This window comes from Hypanus sabinus, unplaced genomic scaffold, assembly GCF_030144855.1.
Source record: "Hypanus sabinus isolate sHypSab1 unplaced genomic scaffold, sHypSab1.hap1 scaffold_1364, whole genome shotgun sequence".
Lineage (NCBI taxonomy): Eukaryota > Metazoa > Chordata > Chondrichthyes > Myliobatiformes > Dasyatidae > Hypanus > Hypanus sabinus.
In genome coordinates, this window is record NW_026779435.1 from 64068 (window position 1) to 82535 (window position 18468).

Consider the following 18468-nt stretch of genomic DNA (forward strand, 5'->3'; position numbering starts at 1 on the left):
GATAAAGCTGTGCGTTTTGAGAGATGGCTTTCCTCTTTGTAAATGGGGACTGTAATAAATTGAAAGAACTGATTTTAATGGAGGAAGTTAAACAAAGCATCCCTGTTGAAGTAAATACCTACTTAAATGAGAGGGATATTGATACATTGCAGGACTCTGGTAGATTAGCTGATGAGTATGTTTTAATCCATAAGAATAAATTTCCTTGGGGCAGAATTTATAAGAGGAAAAATAACACGGAGATTCAAGGTAAACCAGAAATTAAATTACTAGGTAATGAGAAAGGTAAAGAGGAAGGAAATCCTGTGAAGGAAAGACAGTTTGGTCCTATTTGTAACTATTGTAAGAAACCTGGCCATGTAATAGCAAACTGTTTCCGATTGAAAAAGAAAGAGAAAGAAGCAGTCCAAGATGCTTGCATGCAACATACTGAAACACCTGTAAATTACAGGTTTTGACAAACACAAATGAAGTTTTGTTAGTCTGACCAAATTAAAGGTGGATATGATCATTTTATAACTGAAGGGTTTGTATCCTTGAAAGAAGGGTCTACTCCAGTGCCAATAAAAGTCTCAATCACTGATGTTAGACAGTGTATTGAAGTTTAATGATGAGGTAAATTATATATGAGGTGTTGGGAGTGCCTTTATGCCTGTACATTTGCATAAAGTAAGGGTTAGTTACAGGACTTGTTAAAGTAGGATTACAGCCTAGCTTACCTGTGAAGGATATTTCTTTATTGTTAGGTAATGACTTGGCAGTTGGACAATTTTTTCCTGAAGTGCATTTGACAATGGAGTCAGAGGAACCAGAGATGAATTCTAACACAGATTCTTCCTGTGTTGTGACTAGAGCTGTGGCTAAAAAGATTGATGTGCAGAATGAGGTTGTTACTCATGACTGTTCATCTCAGGATTCGAGTTTTGAGGATGTGTCAGAGACTTCCTTACCTTCATTGTTTGAACAAGATTCTTGCAGTAAGTCTGACTATGAAGATTTATCTCTGTCTCGCAAGGGGATGATAGCAGAGCAGAGTAGAGACCCTGAGATTATAAGATTAAGAGAACAAGCTCTACCAGATGTTGAAATTGAGAAGGTGCCAGTAGGATATTGCTTTGAAAAAGGAGTGTTGATGAGGAAGTGGAGACCACCTACAGTTCCTGCAAGTGATGAATGGAATATTGTTTACCAGGTAGTTGTCCTGAAGGTTTATCGAAATGAGATATTTACTTTAGCTCATAGTGTGCCCTTAGGTGGACATCAAGGGGTAAGGAAAACTGTGGACAAGATTTTAAAACATTTTTACTGGCCTGGTCTAAGAAAAGATTAGGCGATGTTTTGTAAAACATGCAATACTTGTCAGATTGTGGGTAAACCAAATCTAGTTACACCAGTGGCTCCATTACAACCTATTCCAACATTTGGTGAACCGTTTTTTAACGTTATTATAGATTGTGTCGGTCCATTACCAAAAACAAAAACTGGTTATCAGTATTTGTTGACTATCATGTGTACTTCGTCTAGGTTTCCAGAGGCAGTACCACTTAGGAATATAGCAGCTAAAACTGTGATAAAGGCGCTTATAAAATTCTTTACTTATTTTGGATTACCTAAGGAAATACAATCTGATGAAGGCAGTAATTTTATGTCCGGATTGTTTCAACAGATAGTTTATAAATTGGGAGCTAAGCAAATTACTTCATCTGCATACCATCCAGAGTGGCAAGGTGCCTTGGAGAGGTTTCATTCTACCCTCAAGAATATGATTAGGACATTTTGTGTGGAAAATGAAAGTGACTGGGATGAGGGTATAAACTTACTTTTATTTGCAGTAAGGGAATCGGTACAGGAATCATTAGGTTTCAGTCCATTTGAACTTGTACTTGGGCATAGAGTTAGAGGACCTTTAGCTTTATTAAAAGAACAGTGGATTAGTAAGGAAGTACACACTAATTTGTTGGACTATGTTTTGAAATTTAAGGACAGGTTACATAAAGCTTGTAGCTTAGCCAAGGAAAATTTAAAATTGGCAAGGAAAAAATGAAAACTTGTTATGATAAAGAAGCTAAGATGCGGATATTTAAACCTGCAAATAAGGTGCTGGTTCTTTTCCCAGTGCAAACAAATCCTTTACCAGCTTGATTTCATGGTCTTTATGAAATTGTGTCTAAAATCAATGATGTGGATTACGTGATTAAAAACTCCAGATCGTAGAAGCCCAACACAACTGTGCCATATAAATATGATAAAACCATATTATGAGAAACATTCTGCTACTGTGACTGTTGTGGTTAATGATAATGAGTCTGATCTAACTAGGAACATGATAGATGATTCATCTGAATTTCATTCTAAATCCAACATTGTTTCTGTCAGGTTACCAAGCTCAACCATTCTGGAAAATATTGATGATAAATTAGCACATTTACAGCCAGAGCAGAAACAGCAGATGAAGAAATTAATTTTTAAATATAAGGATTTGTTTCCAGACGTTCCGAGAAGGACTACTATAGCTTCACATTATGTAGATGTTGGAGATACCAAACCCATTAAACAACACCATTATAGGATGAACATAGAAAAATGTGAACTTGCTGAGAAAGAAATTAAATATATGTTGGGGAATAATATTATTAGGCCTTCTAACTCGAATTGGAGTTCACCCTGTGTTGTGGTGTCAAAACCAGACGATAGTATTAGGTTTTGTACGGACTATAGGAAGGTGAATGCGGTAATGAAAACAGATGCATATCCAATTCCTAGAGTAGATGATTGTGTAGATAAAGTTGGAAATGCAAAGTTCCTTACAAAGATTGATTTATTGAAAGGGTATTGGTGTGTACAACTAACGGACAGAGGTAGAGAGATTTCTGCATTTGTAACTCCACCTGGGCTATATGAATATAATATACTTCCATTTGGGATGAAGAATGCCCCAGGTACTTTCCAGAGGATGATTAACTCTGTGATTCAGTGATTGAAAGATACAGATGCTTATATTGATGATTTAGTGACAGGAAATGATACTTGGGAAACACACATTACTGCGGTGGAGAAATTGTTTGAAAGGCTTTCAAAAGCTAACTTAACTATTAATTTAGCTAAGGGTGAATTTGGACATGCCACTGTGACTTACCTTGGTTATGTTGTGGGTCATGGTAAGGTAGCTTCTGTTCAGGCAAAAGTTCAGGCAATTTCAGAGATTCCCACTCCAACGGGAAAAAAAAACTCTCAGGAGATTCTTGGGAATGGTAGGATATTATCGAAATTGTTTAAAGAATTTTGCAAATGTTGCCCTTCCATTAACTAACCTTTTGAAGAAGATTGAGAAGTTTGTGTGGACAGTGCCTTTTCAAGAAGCATTTGAGAAATTGAAAACTATGACATGTCAACAACCTGTGCTCAAGGCACCTGACTTTGAAAAACCTTTTTCATTAACTGTAGATGCTAGTGATGAGGCTGCAGAAGCAGTTTTAATGGAAAGGAATGAGGGTGATGAGGTTGATCATCCAGTAGCTTACTTTTCTAAGAAGTTTAATAAGCATCAAAGAAACTATTCGACAATAGAGAAGGAATTGTTATCTCTTGTTTTAGCTTTAGAACATTTTGATGTATATGTTAGTACAACTCAAAAAACACTTATTGTTTACACTGATCATAATCCGTTAGTGTTTCTGTGTAAGATGAAAAACAAAAACAGAAGGTTATTAAATTGGAATTTGATGTTACAAGAGTACAATATTGTGATAACTCATATTAAAGGTAAGGATAAAGTGGTTGCTGATTGTCTATCTAGATGTTGATTGTACAATGTAATTTTTTTATGGAGTGATTTTTTTAAACAATTGTAACACCTACTGTATTGGAAGTTGTAAGATGCTATATCATAATACTCTGTGTACTGTGTATATTATAAAATTTATATATATTTTTGTAAATAATTGTTAAAATTTTGTTCTTATCAGAATAATATTTTTTTTGGAGGGAGGTGTACAAGATACGTGGCTATCTTGTACTTGTCACGTGACAGTGGTGTTGAAGATATGCTGGACTTAAGATAATGGTCTTGTGATGGTGGAGTGACATCACTTTCCTGACAGTAGAGGTCATGTGACAGGTGTTTTTTTTACATGGTATAAAAGGAGGACCCCTCCCTGTGAGGAGGGGCAGTTCGTGGTTGGATTTGCAATTTTGACTCCATGCGTAGTCCAATAGTATGATGCAGTTTGGTTGAAAGGTGGAGTTTTATTTAATGCCTAAAGTTTAAAATGTCATTGCCGGCAGTTTCATTACAATTCCGCCAGTTAAAAATCAGTGGAGAGTGAAGATCGGAGTTTGGGAGTTAAAAGATCGAGGGAAGTCGATTTCGACGGTGAAACAGTTTCGAGCTGGTTTGATCCTCATTCAGCAGGAATCCGTTGGCTGTCCCCGTGTTAACCCCTGCACATATTAGCAGAAAGGGTTGGGTACAGTTTTGTAAAGGAAAGGTCAGTGCCTTTAAGCCGTTTCATTTTCATCTTCATAAATTCTCCGGGAAAAGTATAGTTCAACTGGGAACTGCAGCAACACGACGTGAAACAGAATTTAAATCATCTAAAAAGTCTCTCCTTTAATGGACTGTAAGCATTTTGAACTTTTGCAGTACTGCTTTGAAGAACTGTTTTTGCAACATCGCTTTAGGAACTGTTTTCGCTTTATTCCTTTCAGAACTGTTCAAGCTGCCGCATAGCAGCTGATTTCCGGTTACGTTAGTTGTTTGTTTACTTTTGGCAGTTTGTTTTTCAGTGTTTAATAATGTTTTATTTGTTATAAAAAAAACCCTGCCTCACTTATATTTATTGTTGATGAATCCGTAACACCATCTAAGTCCTTAAAATACCGCATTGGATTCACCTCTACAACCATCACTGCCAATGCATTCCATGCACCCACCCCTCTCTGTGTGAAAACGTACCCCTGACATCCACCTTGTACCTACTTCCAAGCACCTTAATGCTCCCTATTGTGAGGCAAAAGCCTCTGGCTATCGGCATAAGCAAAGCATCTCATCTCATCCACCTCTGTCAGGTCACCCTCTCATCCTGCATTGCTTCAAGGAGAAAATCCCAAGTTCACTCAACCTATTCTCATCAGGCATGTTCTCCAATCCAGGCAACATCCCAGTAAATCTCCTCTGCGCTCTCTCTATAGCATCCTTATCGTTTCCTATAGTGAGGTGAGCAGAAGTGAACACAGTAATCCCAAGTAGAGTCCAATCAAGGTCTTAGAACAGATCCCAACGGAACAGTCATCCATGCAGAATATGAACCATCAACAACCGAACTATGCATTCTGTGGGCATTCCAATTCTGGATCCACAAAGCAAGGTCTCCTTGGATCCCATCCCTCATTATTTTCTGAATGAGCTCTCCATGGGGAACCTTAGCTAACCTCTTACTGATATCCATATACAGTACATCCACTGCTCTACTTTCATCAATGTGCTTTGCTACATCCTCAAAGAATTCAGTCAGGTTCCAAGGCATGACCTGCCCTTGGCAAAGCCGTGCTGACTATCCTGAAGCAGATTATGTCCCTCCAAGTGCTCATAAAACTTGTGTCTCCGGATCTTCTCCAAAGCTTGCCCACCACTGAAGTAAGAATAACTGGTCTGTCTCGACTCCCTTTCTTGAACAAGAGAGCAACCTTTACAACCTTCTCCCCACATAATTGATGATGCAAAGATCATCTTCAGAGGCTTAGTAATCTCCTCACTTGATTTATACAGTAGCATGGAGTATATCTCGTTCAGTCCTGGTGACTTATCGAACTTAACACCTCTCAAAAGATCCAGCACATCCTCTTTCTTAAATTCTGTGCACTCAAGTGTTTCAGTCCGCTGTAAGTCATCCCCACAACTTCCAAGGTCTCTTTCACTTGTGAATAATGAAGCAAAGTATTCATTATGTACATCAGAATGTTTTCAATGATCAGCTGATTGAGAAACATCTGTTGAGAATGTAGCGGTGAACTCTAACCAAACCAAGTTGCCGTTATTAGCGACCCCACGGATTTGTTATCTTTGCATGGTGTCCCCTCAGCTCCCGTGATGATTGTTACAAATGTCGGTGATATGTATTCGATCCGTTATTAGCAATCAGCAAATGTACAATCTTGAAGCGATGAATCTGAAGTGTAGCCAAGTGTAGGTTCAGCATATTTGAGAGGATAATAACAAAATATATGATATCCATCAGTCCCCAGCTGCGTACTGCATGGAACAAAGCACAAACATGTAACTGATTCCCTTCGCATTTACCACACCCCGAATGATGCGAACAGTTACCATAAAAAAAATCATAAATACACAATACAGATAGGGAACAGATACACAGGCTCAGCACTGATACCAGGTCTTCCACCTGAAATATTCACATACTGTCTGTCTTGTTGAATAATTCCAGCATTTTGTTTTATTTATCTCAAAAGCTTCTTTTCCCAGCTTGCTGTTTTCGATGTATGGCAGGTCCACATTGTGCTTAACAAGGTGCCATGTAACTATCTGATATTAGCCAGGTGATAAGTTCAAAGAAATCTTGACTGAGTTTAGGTGATAAAAATGGTCTTAAAGTCCTGCAGGAGAAAATGTAGTGGTTCAGGACAAGATGTCATGATGTTATTTGTGACATTGCATTGTTCGAGATGTCAGTGATTCTATGTAGACTCAAAGCATATATTGCCAGAAGCGTCAATCCCAGATGATGTTAAACTGAAAAGAGAAGAATAGATGTTCCACACTGCGGTAACACTTGTCCATTACTCACCACAACACCACCAGTGGTAGGAGGACAAAGTCCATACACTCCATAGTTTTAGTCTGCTGTAAGTCATCCCCACAATTGTCAAGGTCATTCTGTCGAGAATGTAGCAGTGGGATTCAACCAAGCAAATCTGCCATTGCTGGCGCCATCCGCGGATTTGTCATACTTGCAAGACGTGCCCTCAGCTCCAATAATGATTGTTACAAAAGTAGGGCCTATGTATTGGGTACTTTATTAGTAATCAGCAAACATACAATCTCGAAGCGATGAAACTGCACTGTACCCAAGTGTAAGTTCAGTGTATCTGAGTGGATAATAACAACATATATTACGTTCATCAGTCCCCAGCTGTGTACTACAGTGAACAAAGCACAAATATGTAACTGATTCCCTTTGCATTTACTACAACCCCAGTGATGCAACATTACCATAAAAAGTATCATAAATACACAATGCAGGATGCAATGCTGATAGAGAACAGATACATGGCTCCTACACTCAGGCTCAGCTCTGAAACAGGGTCTTCCATTTGAAATATTAACATGCTCACTGTCTTGTTGAATAATTCCATCATTTCGTTTCATTTATTTTGATGATTAATCCCAACTGGCAGTTTTGGACGTGTGACTTGTCAACATTGTGTTTAACAAGGTGTCATATAACTAACTATCTGATAATAGCCAGGTGATATGCTCAAAGAAATATTAATCAAGTTTTGGTGCTAATAATGGTCTTGAAATCCTGCAGAAAGAACGATAGTTGTTCAGGGCAAAATGTCACGATGCTATGTGTGACATTGCGTTGTTCAGGTTGTCAGTGTGTTATTCTTTCGATACAAATCATATATTGACATTGGTGTCAATGCCAGGTGATGTTAAAATGAAAGGAGACGGTGAGAATCAGGTGTGACTGAGAAATCTGTATAATCCAGTGACGAGAGGAATAGAAGCCTGATCGTCAGCAGAAATGATTCAGCCCACACTGCTGGAACAGTTGTCCATTACTCACCACAGCGCCACCAGTGGTAGGAGGGCCAAAGCAGTGGGTGCTGTCTGCTCAATCTGCCTCACCATTCCATTGACACATCAGTCCCAGTCCAGGACACAAGATTGGTTCCTAAAAGGGAATTGTCTGCAATACAATGAGTAGATACCCTGTAGAATCCTGGTCCAGTATATAGTCCACGGAGAATGTGGAAATGGACATTGTGTGACTGTGGGTAGATCAGGCCATGTTTAGTGTTTGGTGGGTAGACCCAAGATGTTTGCAAGTGTTTGCCTCAGTTTAAAAACAAAACAGCGTTCTCCTTTAAACCCCAATTGATGTTTGACCCTCCTGTTTTTTTTTGTTACAGAGCAGCAAAAACAGATCACAGCTTTCCTCAAAATGGGTCAAGGTGCAAGCAGTGGAGGAGTTCCAGTGGAGTCATCATCGGGAAAGGACACGGGTCTGTTGGCAAATTATTTTGATTTATAACTACTCTACTGATTCTGTGTCTGGGTTTGATTCAATATCGGCAATTCACAAAATGTTTGTGAAAACAAAGCAGAGAGATGAGAGAGATTTAACATCTCACAGTTACACGTGGAAGAGTACACGTGCTCCTGCTCCTCTAGCAGATTGTGATGCACATAATCAATTTAATCCAGAAGACAAGATATTCTGCAGATGCTGAAAGTTTTGGGCAACACAAAGACACACAAAAGATTTGCAGAACTCAGCAGGTCAGGCAGCAACCATGGAGTGGAACAAACATTTGACATTTTGGATCAGAACCACAAGGAATAGAAATTAGTGTGACAATATCTCGAATTTCTGTCCCCTCGTTTCCAGTCCGATGAAGGGCCTTGGCTCGAAACGGTGATTGTTTATTCTCCTCCATAGATGCTGCCTGACCTGCTGAGCGCCCCAGCATTTTGTGAGTTATTCCAGAGATTTTCTGAGGAAGGGGTTGTCCAGGTGGGCAGACAGTAACCCAGAGCAAAGCGGTGGTGATGGACAGTATCGGGAGAGTGATGGTGATGGGTTACTATATTCCCAGGAATAAGCAGAGTCCTTTGAAAACAGAGAGTATATTAACGGGGACAAGAAAGAGCAGCCTTCAACAGATGGAACACCCCAGCCCGAGCCCGTTTCAGACCGGGATCTGACAGCACACTGCGCCCCATCCTGCCTGCTGTCACATGTGCATTCCCCACATCTCGTGTGCACTTCTTCATGCCACAGTGTCGCTGAGATGGTTAAGCTTTACGGTCTAAGGAAACAATTACCTGACCCACCTACCCCACCCCATAGTCAACAGAGGAGTTACACTTTTCCCATTGGTGCAAAGCGATGTCAATCACTGGTTACACCCAACAGCAGAGATGGGCCAGCCGAGAGGGCATTACCGCCGCTGAGTACATCTCACACTCCTGCTGCGAATGCTTCGTCTAATCAGAACAAACCCCAAAATGTCCCACTTTTTAAATTATTTCCCTTTCCCTCTGAAGGAAGTTGGGGGGTGTTTATAAAGCACCTCTTGCAGCCAGAGTCTGATGTATTGCTGAGAAGGAGGAGGAGACCGCTTGGCCAATTGTCTTAAAGCTGGCTTCCTGGGGAGGTAGGGAACCCAGCAGAAGGAGGAGGGAGTGGGAATTAACTGTGAGGATAAATATGGTGTGAGGGGATCGATAGGATAGAGTCTGAGAGATTGTTTATCCTGGTCGTGGATAAGGATGCAGGATGGGGGAAGGAGCCCATTGACAGCGGGGAAGAGAAAAGGGGGGCTCGTCTATGGAAACGTGAGAGCCCTAGAAGGTGGCGAGAAGAGATATTCACCTCTTCGGTGGGCAAACTGTGGCAGACTGCATCCTCATATTGTTAGTGACACAGAATTGTATAATTACTGTTCCGTGTGTTATCTGAATGTACTTGCCTGTGATGCTGCCACAAGTCAGTGTTTCTCTGTCCCTCTACCTTAGAACAGATCACAACGAAACAATATTAGTCACCATCATCCATGCCGAGTATGAACTATCTACAACTGACCTATGTCGTCTATTGGCAAGCCAATTCTGGATCCACAAAGCAAGGTCTCCTTGGATCCCATCCCTCATTATTTTCTGAATGAGCTTTCCATGGGGAACCTTAACTAACGTCTTACTGAAATCCATATACAGTACTTCCACTGCTCTACCTTCATCAGTGTGTTTTGTTGCATCCTCAAAGAATTCGATCAGGTTCTAATGCATGATCGGCCCTTGGCAAAGCCGTGCTGACTATGCCTAAGCAGATCATGTCTCTCTCAATGGACTGAAACCTTGCCTTAGCATCTTCTCCAAAGCTTGCCCACCACTGAAATAAGACTCACTGGTCTATAATTTCCTGAGTTATCTCTACTCCATTTCTTGAACATGAGAGCATCATTTGCAACCTTCCAATCCTCCGGTACTTCTCCACACCTAATTGATGATGCTGTGGCGACCCACTTCCCACTCATCGACGCCACAGCCGATTCCTGCGTCCGAGCGCTGATTGCAAGCTGGCTAGCATGCTTTGGCCCACATTAGCTCCGACAGAGGTGCCCAGTTTACCTCCAGCTTGTGGTCAGTTGTGGCAAGCCTGTTGGGAACGCAGCTACACCACACAACTGCCTACCACACACAGTCAAACGGACTAGTGGTGCATTTCTACCATCACCTGAAGTCACTCGCATGGCCTGCCTAACTGGGTGGCTGAGCTTTCCTTGGTCCGCAGAGTGCCCAAAGAGGATCTGCACACCTCGTCGGTTGAGTTGGTGTACGGCGCACGCCTGATTGTCCCGGGAGAGTTCATACCAGCCTCAAGGGGCCAAGAGGATGAACCCGCAGCAGTCCTGTACAGACTACGCGAAAAGTTCAGCAACCTGGCCCCCGTACCGACTTCAAAGCACAGACAGACCCCGACCTACGTGCCCAAAGACCTGCAGAACTGTAAGTTTGTATTTGTACGAAGGGATGCAAACCAGTCAGTGCTACAGCGGCCGTACGAGGAGCCATTCAAAGTGATCAACAACAACGGGTCCACGTACGTTCTGGACAATACGGTAAAAGAGGAGGTTTACACAGTGGACGGACTTAAACAGGCCCACGTGGACATGGCGCAGCCGGTCGACATTCAGACACTGCGGCGCAGAGGCAGACTGCCCAAACGGAGTCTGTTCCAGACAGTTTGGGAGGTGTATTTCTGGTTCTGGGGGGGGGGGGATTATGTGGCGACCAACTATCTACACAGACGAACTGGCTCACAAATAACTCGCGCGCGGGAAGAGACTTTTGTAATGCATCTCTGACGTCATATCTGCCCGGCGAGGGCGGGAACAGTACTGAGTAAAAGCCAGTGCCACGAAGTTTGAGTAAACCAGCCTCGAGTGCTGCTTATTGACTGAGTGTCATTATTCCCAGCTCTGTGTGTAGCACATCGCTACAATGCAAAGCTCATCTTCAGAGGCTCAGCAATCTCCTTACTCGATTTCTACAGTAGCATGGAGTATATCTGATTCAGTCCCGGCGACTTATCTCACTTAATACCTCTTTAAAGGTCCAGCACATGCTCTTTCTTATAGTCCATACAGTGCGTTTCAGTCTGCGGTACGTCATCCCCACAATTGCCAAGGTCCTTTTCACTGGTGAATACTGAAGCAAAATACTCAGAATATTTCAATAATCGGCAGGTTGTGAAACATCTGTGAGAAGGTAGTGGTGAAACTTAACCAAGCTAATTTGTCATTGCTGGCCACCCCCCGTGGATTTGTTGTACTTGCCTGTCGCACCCTCAGCTCCAATGTATTTTATTAAGGTCCTTTACTAGCAATCAGCAAACATACAATCGTGTGGCCATGAAACTGAACTGTACCCAAGTGTAAGTTTATCGTATTTGAGTGGATAATAACAAGATACATTGCATCCGTCTGTCCCCAGCTGTGTACTCCACTGAACAAAGCACAAATGTGTAACTGATTCCCCTTGCATTTACCACACCGTCACTGATGTGACTCTTGACCATAAAAAAGCATCATAAATACAAAACACAGAATACAGTGCTGATAGAGAACAGTTACATGGCTCCTACGCTCAGACTCAGCTCTGATACAGTTTCTTCCACCCGAAATATTAACATACTCTCGTCTTGTTGATTAATTCCATTTTTTTTTCTTTTAGTTATATTGACGATTTTTCCCAACTGGCTGTGTTGGAAGTATGGAATGTCAACATTGTGTTTAACAAGGTGTCATGTTACTAACTATCTGATAATAGCCAGGTTATATGCTCAAAGAAATCTTAACCGAGTTTTGGTTTTGGACTTAAATTCCTGCAGGAAAAACTATAGTGGTTCATGGCAAGATGTCAGGATGCTATGTGTGACATTGCATTGTTCAGTTTGTCAGAGTGTTTGTCTCTTGATGCAATAGGTGTCAATGCCAGGTGATGTTAAACTGAAAGGAGACGGTGAGAATCAGGCGTGCCTGAGAAATCTGTATAATCCAGTGACGAGAGGAATAGAAGTCTCATCGTCAGCAGAAATGATTTAGCCCACACTGCTGTAACAGTTGTCCATAACACCACCCATGGTAGGAGGACCAAATCAGCAGGTGCTTTCTGCTCAATCTGCCTTGCCATTCCATTGACACATCATTCCCAGTCCAGGACACAGGATTGGTTCCTTAAAGGGAATTGCCTGCAATATAGTGAGTAGATACCCTGCAGAATCCCGGCACAGTGTACAATCCATGGATAGTGTGGAAATGGACATTGTGTGACTGTGGGTGCACCAGGCAATGTCACGGCTTCAGTGGACAAGCCCAATATGTTTGGAAGTGTTTGCCTCAGTTTAAAAACAAAATGGTGTTCTCCTTTAAACCCCAGTGAATGTTTGACCCTCCCTTTTGTTTGTTACAGAGCTGCCAAAACTGATCACACCTGTGCTCAAAATGGGTCAAGGTGCCAGCAGTGGAGGAGTTCCAGTGATGTCAACATCGGGAAAGGATACAGGTATGCTGGCGAGTTATTTTAATTTATAAATACTCTGCTCATTCTGTGTCTGGGTTTAATTCAATATCGGCAATTCACAAAATATTGGTGAAAACTGAACAGAGAGTTGAGAGAGAGTTGACATCTCTGGGGGAAACACAGTCACATGTGCAAGCAGTGCAGTTACCGTCTGCTCCTGCTGCTCTAACGTATCGTGATGCACATTAAAATAGCAAGTTACTCCAGAAGACAAGACATACTGCAGATTCTGAAAGTTTTGGGCAACACAAAGGCACACAAAAGATTTGCAGAACTCAGCAGGTCAGGCAGCATCCATGGAAAGGATTAATCATTTGACATTTTGGATCAGAACCATAAGGAATAGAAATTAGTGTGACAATATCTCGAATTTCTGTCCCCTCATTTCCAGTCCGATGAAGGTCCTTGGCCCAAAACATTGATTGTTTATTCTCCTTCATAGATGCTGCCTGAGATGCTGTGTACTTCCAGCATTTTGTGAGAAATCACAGAGATTTGCCAAGGAAGGGGTTGACCAGGCAGGCAGACAGTAACCTAGAGCAAAACGGTGGTGATGGACAGTACCAGGACAGTGTTGGTGATGGGTTACTATATTATCTGGAGTTTGCACAGTCCTTTCAAAACAGAGAGGTATATTCCTGGGGATAAAATAAGAGCAGTCTTCAACAGATGGAACTACATAAAGTGCACAAAACTGTGCATGGCAGTACAATAAGTAATTAACAATTCAACCACAGGAGACTGATTCTCTGTGTGCACTCCATCGATGCCTCTCATGATTTTGTATACCTGTGTCAGGGCTCCATTCAGCTTCTGATGTTCCAGAGAAAATTTTATCCAGTTCTTCATGATAGCACATGCCCTCTAAACCAGGCAGCATCCTGGTAAACCTCTTTTGTTCCCTCTCTAAAGCCTCAACATCCCTCCGGTAGTGGTGTGATCGGAATGGTATGTAATTGTAATTTGCGTAGGGTGGTTAAGTTGTTGAACCCCAAGGATCTGACCAGGTAAATGTTCACACTGTGACAGAGAACACAGTGAGACACAGGGAAACGTGTTTGCTAGAGGGAGAGTTTTCACAGGACATTTTGAGGAAAGAGGCAGAGAGCTGGCGAGTTTGAGGAAAGGGGTCACACCGCTCTGGGGCCTGCAACTACAGATCCCCACCGGAGTCTGTGTGGAGAAGGGGCGATCTGGAGAATGGAAAAAAAAAACTTATATTTCTTCACAACAAATAGTGAAAACCTTCCCTTGCCAGCCACTGCCCCTCCTGAACAGCCTCATCCTGAACCATCTTCCAAACTCCCCCCGTTCCTGCAGATTATCTTTTCTCAGAGTTGGGCGTCCACTGAAGTTCCAGTCACAGAACAGTAATAATAGCATCACTTTAATTAGAAAAGCAGGTAACATCCCAACTGGTCTGTTCAACCACAGAGCAACAGGTGAACCCCACTGTGTTCACATCTGCACTCCCGAGTGCAAACACTGCTACTGTGTTAGAGAGGATGAGACTGGGGACATATTCCTCAGCTCAGTCCACAGAAGCTGAAATTCCTGTCTGCCAGTGTTGTGTGATGGACACTGTGGAAGGATGAGAGGTGGGAATTAGGACAGGGAAACCAAGGGTTCTGGGATCGCGGCAAAGGACTGAACATATCTATAAATTAGTTAAATTGTGACTGTCTGGATGGGAAGCTGACTACATCCATAAGCCCATCATGCCTGTGAAAATGGAGCCCGGGGCAGTGCATGGGCTCAAGAGATTGTAAGACATCATCATCGCAGACTGAGTTGGATTACTCAACTGCACATTAAACAGAGGAGAGAGCGTAGGAAAGACAAATATCACAAAACTTATTAATATTGCATCAGACCATGATTTGTCTGAATAGTCGAAGCTCTTAACATAAATATAGGGAATCTCGGCCAGAACCCTGGTTCAGTCTCTCTCAATTACAGGAACAAATCCCAAAGATGATAATTTAAATTTGGCACCAGAGATAGACCAATCAGGAAGTTTACAAACAACATACGTCTCTGAGACCTCTGTTAATGCTGTTCCAGTCCACATCCAGTCAATGAAATCCCTCTGTTCCTGAACACAGGTTAAGTAAATCGCTACAAGCTTGTTTCTCATTGTCCATCATCTGGTTTACAGAGGGAACCCACCCGACAGTGAAATTCCCAACCCATTTCTGAATATGAAACAGATACAGTCCCTGATTATTGAACAGCATCACTTCTACCACTGTCACATTCTCTAAAGTAAATATGTCCAGAATCAATGTTTTCCTACGCTCCCTATCACAGCCAAATACATTGAATGGAGACTCCACACACCCCTGACAGGGTCCTGACACATTGTGAGACCCCACACATCCCTGACAGGGTCCTGATACACTGTGAGACCCCACACACCCCTGACAGGGTCCTGACACACTGTGAGACCCCACACACCCCTGACAGGGTCGTGACACACTGTGAGACCCCACACATCCCTGACAGGGTCCTGACACACTGTGAGACCCCACACACCCCTGACAGGGTCCTGACTCACTGTGAGACCCCACATACACCTGGCAGGGTCCTGACACACTGTGAGACCCCACACACCCCTGACAGGGTCCTGAAACACTGTGAGGTGAGAAAATCTGTAGAATCGGGAATTCTAAACACCACACACAAAATGCTTGAGGAACTCAGCAGCCAGACGTCAGCTATGGTAAAGAGTAAAGTGTTGACATTTTGCGAAGGGTCTCGGACCGTGACATCAATTGTATACACATTTCCATAGTTGCTGCCTGAACTGTTGAATTCTTACAGCAGTTTGTGTATGTCGCTACTCATGGTTGGATTTATAATATCCAGTGTATCAAATATTACTTTACACCCCTAACTCCACGTGAGACCACTTTCAACCAATTAAATTCCTTGGGGTCATATCCATGTTCCTCAGTGCACTACTCACTGCTCTGTCTTTTGCAGTGAAATTCCTTCTCTGACCTGTCCTTCCAAATTGTAACACATTATTGTGTCCATTTCATATTTCGGATTCTGGTTGGCGACGTGCTGCACAGAAACCCCGTCTTTAGGATCCAGAGAGAAATTTGTGGTGCATTAGGTGTTTGATAATGTCTTTAATTTTCCCCATTTCCCTTCACAGATCTGAGAGTGATCACTGAGCTCCTGGCAATCTGTGACAATTTCCAGCTGCTGCAGTTGACGGACTTCTACCGGGACAGGCTGGAGCAGGCGATGGAAGGAGGGGTGCACGGAGTGAGCCTGGCGTTAACGGCCGAGAATCAGTTCAGCGGAGAGGAACATCGGGTGAGTGGGAGGGAGAATGGGTTTGAATTTTCACACATTACCGGACTGATGGGTGTTGGAACTCTGATTCATCGGAATATCAAAGCATAAAGACAAATCACAAAAAAGTATATATAATTCTTAAAAATGTGAATCTCAACCAATGATTGAAAAAGTTGTAAATACCCCTGCTGGTGGCTCAATGTTCAGAGCGAGGCGAGTAGGCAACATTTCTATGATGTTGCAATAAACGAGTTTAAATGGAAATACGGTAGGAATTTTTATTTCATGAAGACTGTACAGTGTGACGGCAGAATGTCTGTGAGAACTGGGGCATTATCAGTGGATGCCACAGGAGCTCGAGTGTGCTCTGTTCTGGGTGAAGATGATTGTGTTACAATCTGTAATTGCAAGGCTTATTGAGAAAGTAAGGAAGCATGGGATCCAAGGGGACATTGCTTTGTGAATCCATAACTGGCTTGCTCACAGAAGACAAAGAGTGGTTGTAGACGGGTCATATTCTGCATGGAGGTTGGTGACTCAGGGATCTGTTCTGGGACCCTTACTCTTCGTGATTTTTATAAATGACCTGGACGAGGAAGTGGAGGGATGGGTTACTAAGTTTGTTGATGACAAAATGGTTGGAGGTGTTGTGGATAGTGTGGAGGACTGTCAGAGGTTACGGCAGGACATTGATAGAATGCAAAACTGGATTGAGAAGTAGCAGATGGAGTTCAACCCAGAAAAGTGTGAAGTGGTTCATTTTGGTAGGTCAAATATGATGGCAAAATATAGTATGAATGGTAAGACTCTTGGCACTGTGGAGGATCAGAGGGATCTTGGTGTCCAAGACCTTAGGATGCTTAAAGCAGCTGCACAGGTTGACTCTGTGGTTCAGAAGACGCACGGTGTATTGGCCTTCATCAATCGTGGAATTGAATTTAGGAGCCGACAGGTGATGTTGCAGCTGTACAGGACTCTGGTCAAACCCCACTTGGAGTACTGTGCTCAGTTCTGGTCACCTCACTACAGGAAGGATGTGGTTGCTATAGAAAGGGTGCAGAGGAGATTTACAAGGATGTTGCCTGGATCGGGGGGCATGTCTTATGGGGATAGGTTGAGTGAACTCGGCCCTTTCTCCTTTGAGTGACAGAGGATGAGAGGTGACCTGATAGAGATGTATAAGATGATCAGAGGCATTGATCATGTGGATAGTCACAGGCTGAAATGGTTGCCACAAGAGGACACAGGTTTAAGGTGCTCGGGGTGGGGGGTAGCTATAGAGGAGATGTCAGGAGTGTTTTTCACTCAGAGGGCTATAGGTAAGCCCAGTAATTTCTAAGGTAGGGACATGTTCGGCACAACTTTGTGGGCCAAAGAGCCTGTATTATGCTGTAGGTTTTCTATGTTTCTATGCAAACGGTGTGGATCGGGGAATACTGCCATGTTGTAATGTGTAATCACTGAATAAACCTCCACTGGAAAAGGCAAAGGAAAGGCATCAGGTGTCAGCCGGTAATCCGCTGTCATGTTGGACACTGGCGGACTGAGGAGATGAATCACATCATCTTTTCTGCAACTTCCCAGAGACTACTCACTCTGTTCTAAAAACCTTCCTGAATTCTTTCTTCATCTGTGATCGTTTTTTTTTTCTGATTTATGTTACACTGTCAAATCCGGTGAGGAATTATTTATGGATTTGGAGCCACGTCAATGAAGCAGGTACAGACCAGCCAGGATCTCATTCACTGGTGGACCAGCTTCACGGTGAATATCCCTCCGTGTGCTCTGCACTCAGAATGTACAGTCCATGTCCAGACAGGATCAGCACCCGTCCGGGTGACTGCTTAGTGTGATCCCGTTACAGAGCACATCATTTATTTCTCATTCCCTGTGTGAATCTGTCAGTCCCCAATATGTTCACTGTTACTCTTCACAGAAAATCTCTGATCTCGCTGATAAGGGAGAGCGGGCGGACAGTTCTAAACTCCTCCTGAGCCTGGTGATGGAGAAAGGCTCCCGCGCCCCAAGGGTGATGTGGGAAACCTTTGTCAAAATGCGGATTGGTGTTCCAGATTTGGACAAAGTACTGAAGGAAATCCAGATGTATGGTGAGATAATATCTGAGATTAATTTAAATTTAGATCGCAACACAGCACACTTTACAAAAATGATTTCCTTAATTTGTTTAAATTCAAACAAGTTGTGATCCTTCCCATCGACCCATTCCCACTCAACTTTTACTGAGGTTTCTCAGTGAGCTGAACAGTAAGTGAACATACATTGAACATTGAAGAGTATAACACAGGAATCCGCCATTAGGCAAATAATAT

The 18468-nt window shown here is 42.7% G+C and overlaps 1 protein-coding gene across 3 annotated transcripts in view; it reads left to right on the forward strand.

Moving 5' to 3' along the window:
• Positions 1-18468, forward strand: part of LOC132386889 (NACHT, LRR and PYD domains-containing protein 3-like) — a 67943-nt gene that overhangs the window by 28928 nt on the left and 20547 nt on the right. For all 3 annotated transcript variants that reach the window (XM_059959242.1, XM_059959241.1, XM_059959240.1), the window contains 4 exons: positions 8155-8247; positions 12719-12811; positions 15993-16156; positions 18075-18246. In XM_059959242.1, the coding sequence (XP_059815225.1) occupies positions 8155-8247; positions 12719-12811; positions 15993-16156; positions 18075-18246 (522 nt within the window). The remainder of the gene's footprint in view (positions 1-8154; positions 8248-12718; positions 12812-15992; positions 16157-18074; positions 18247-18468) is intronic.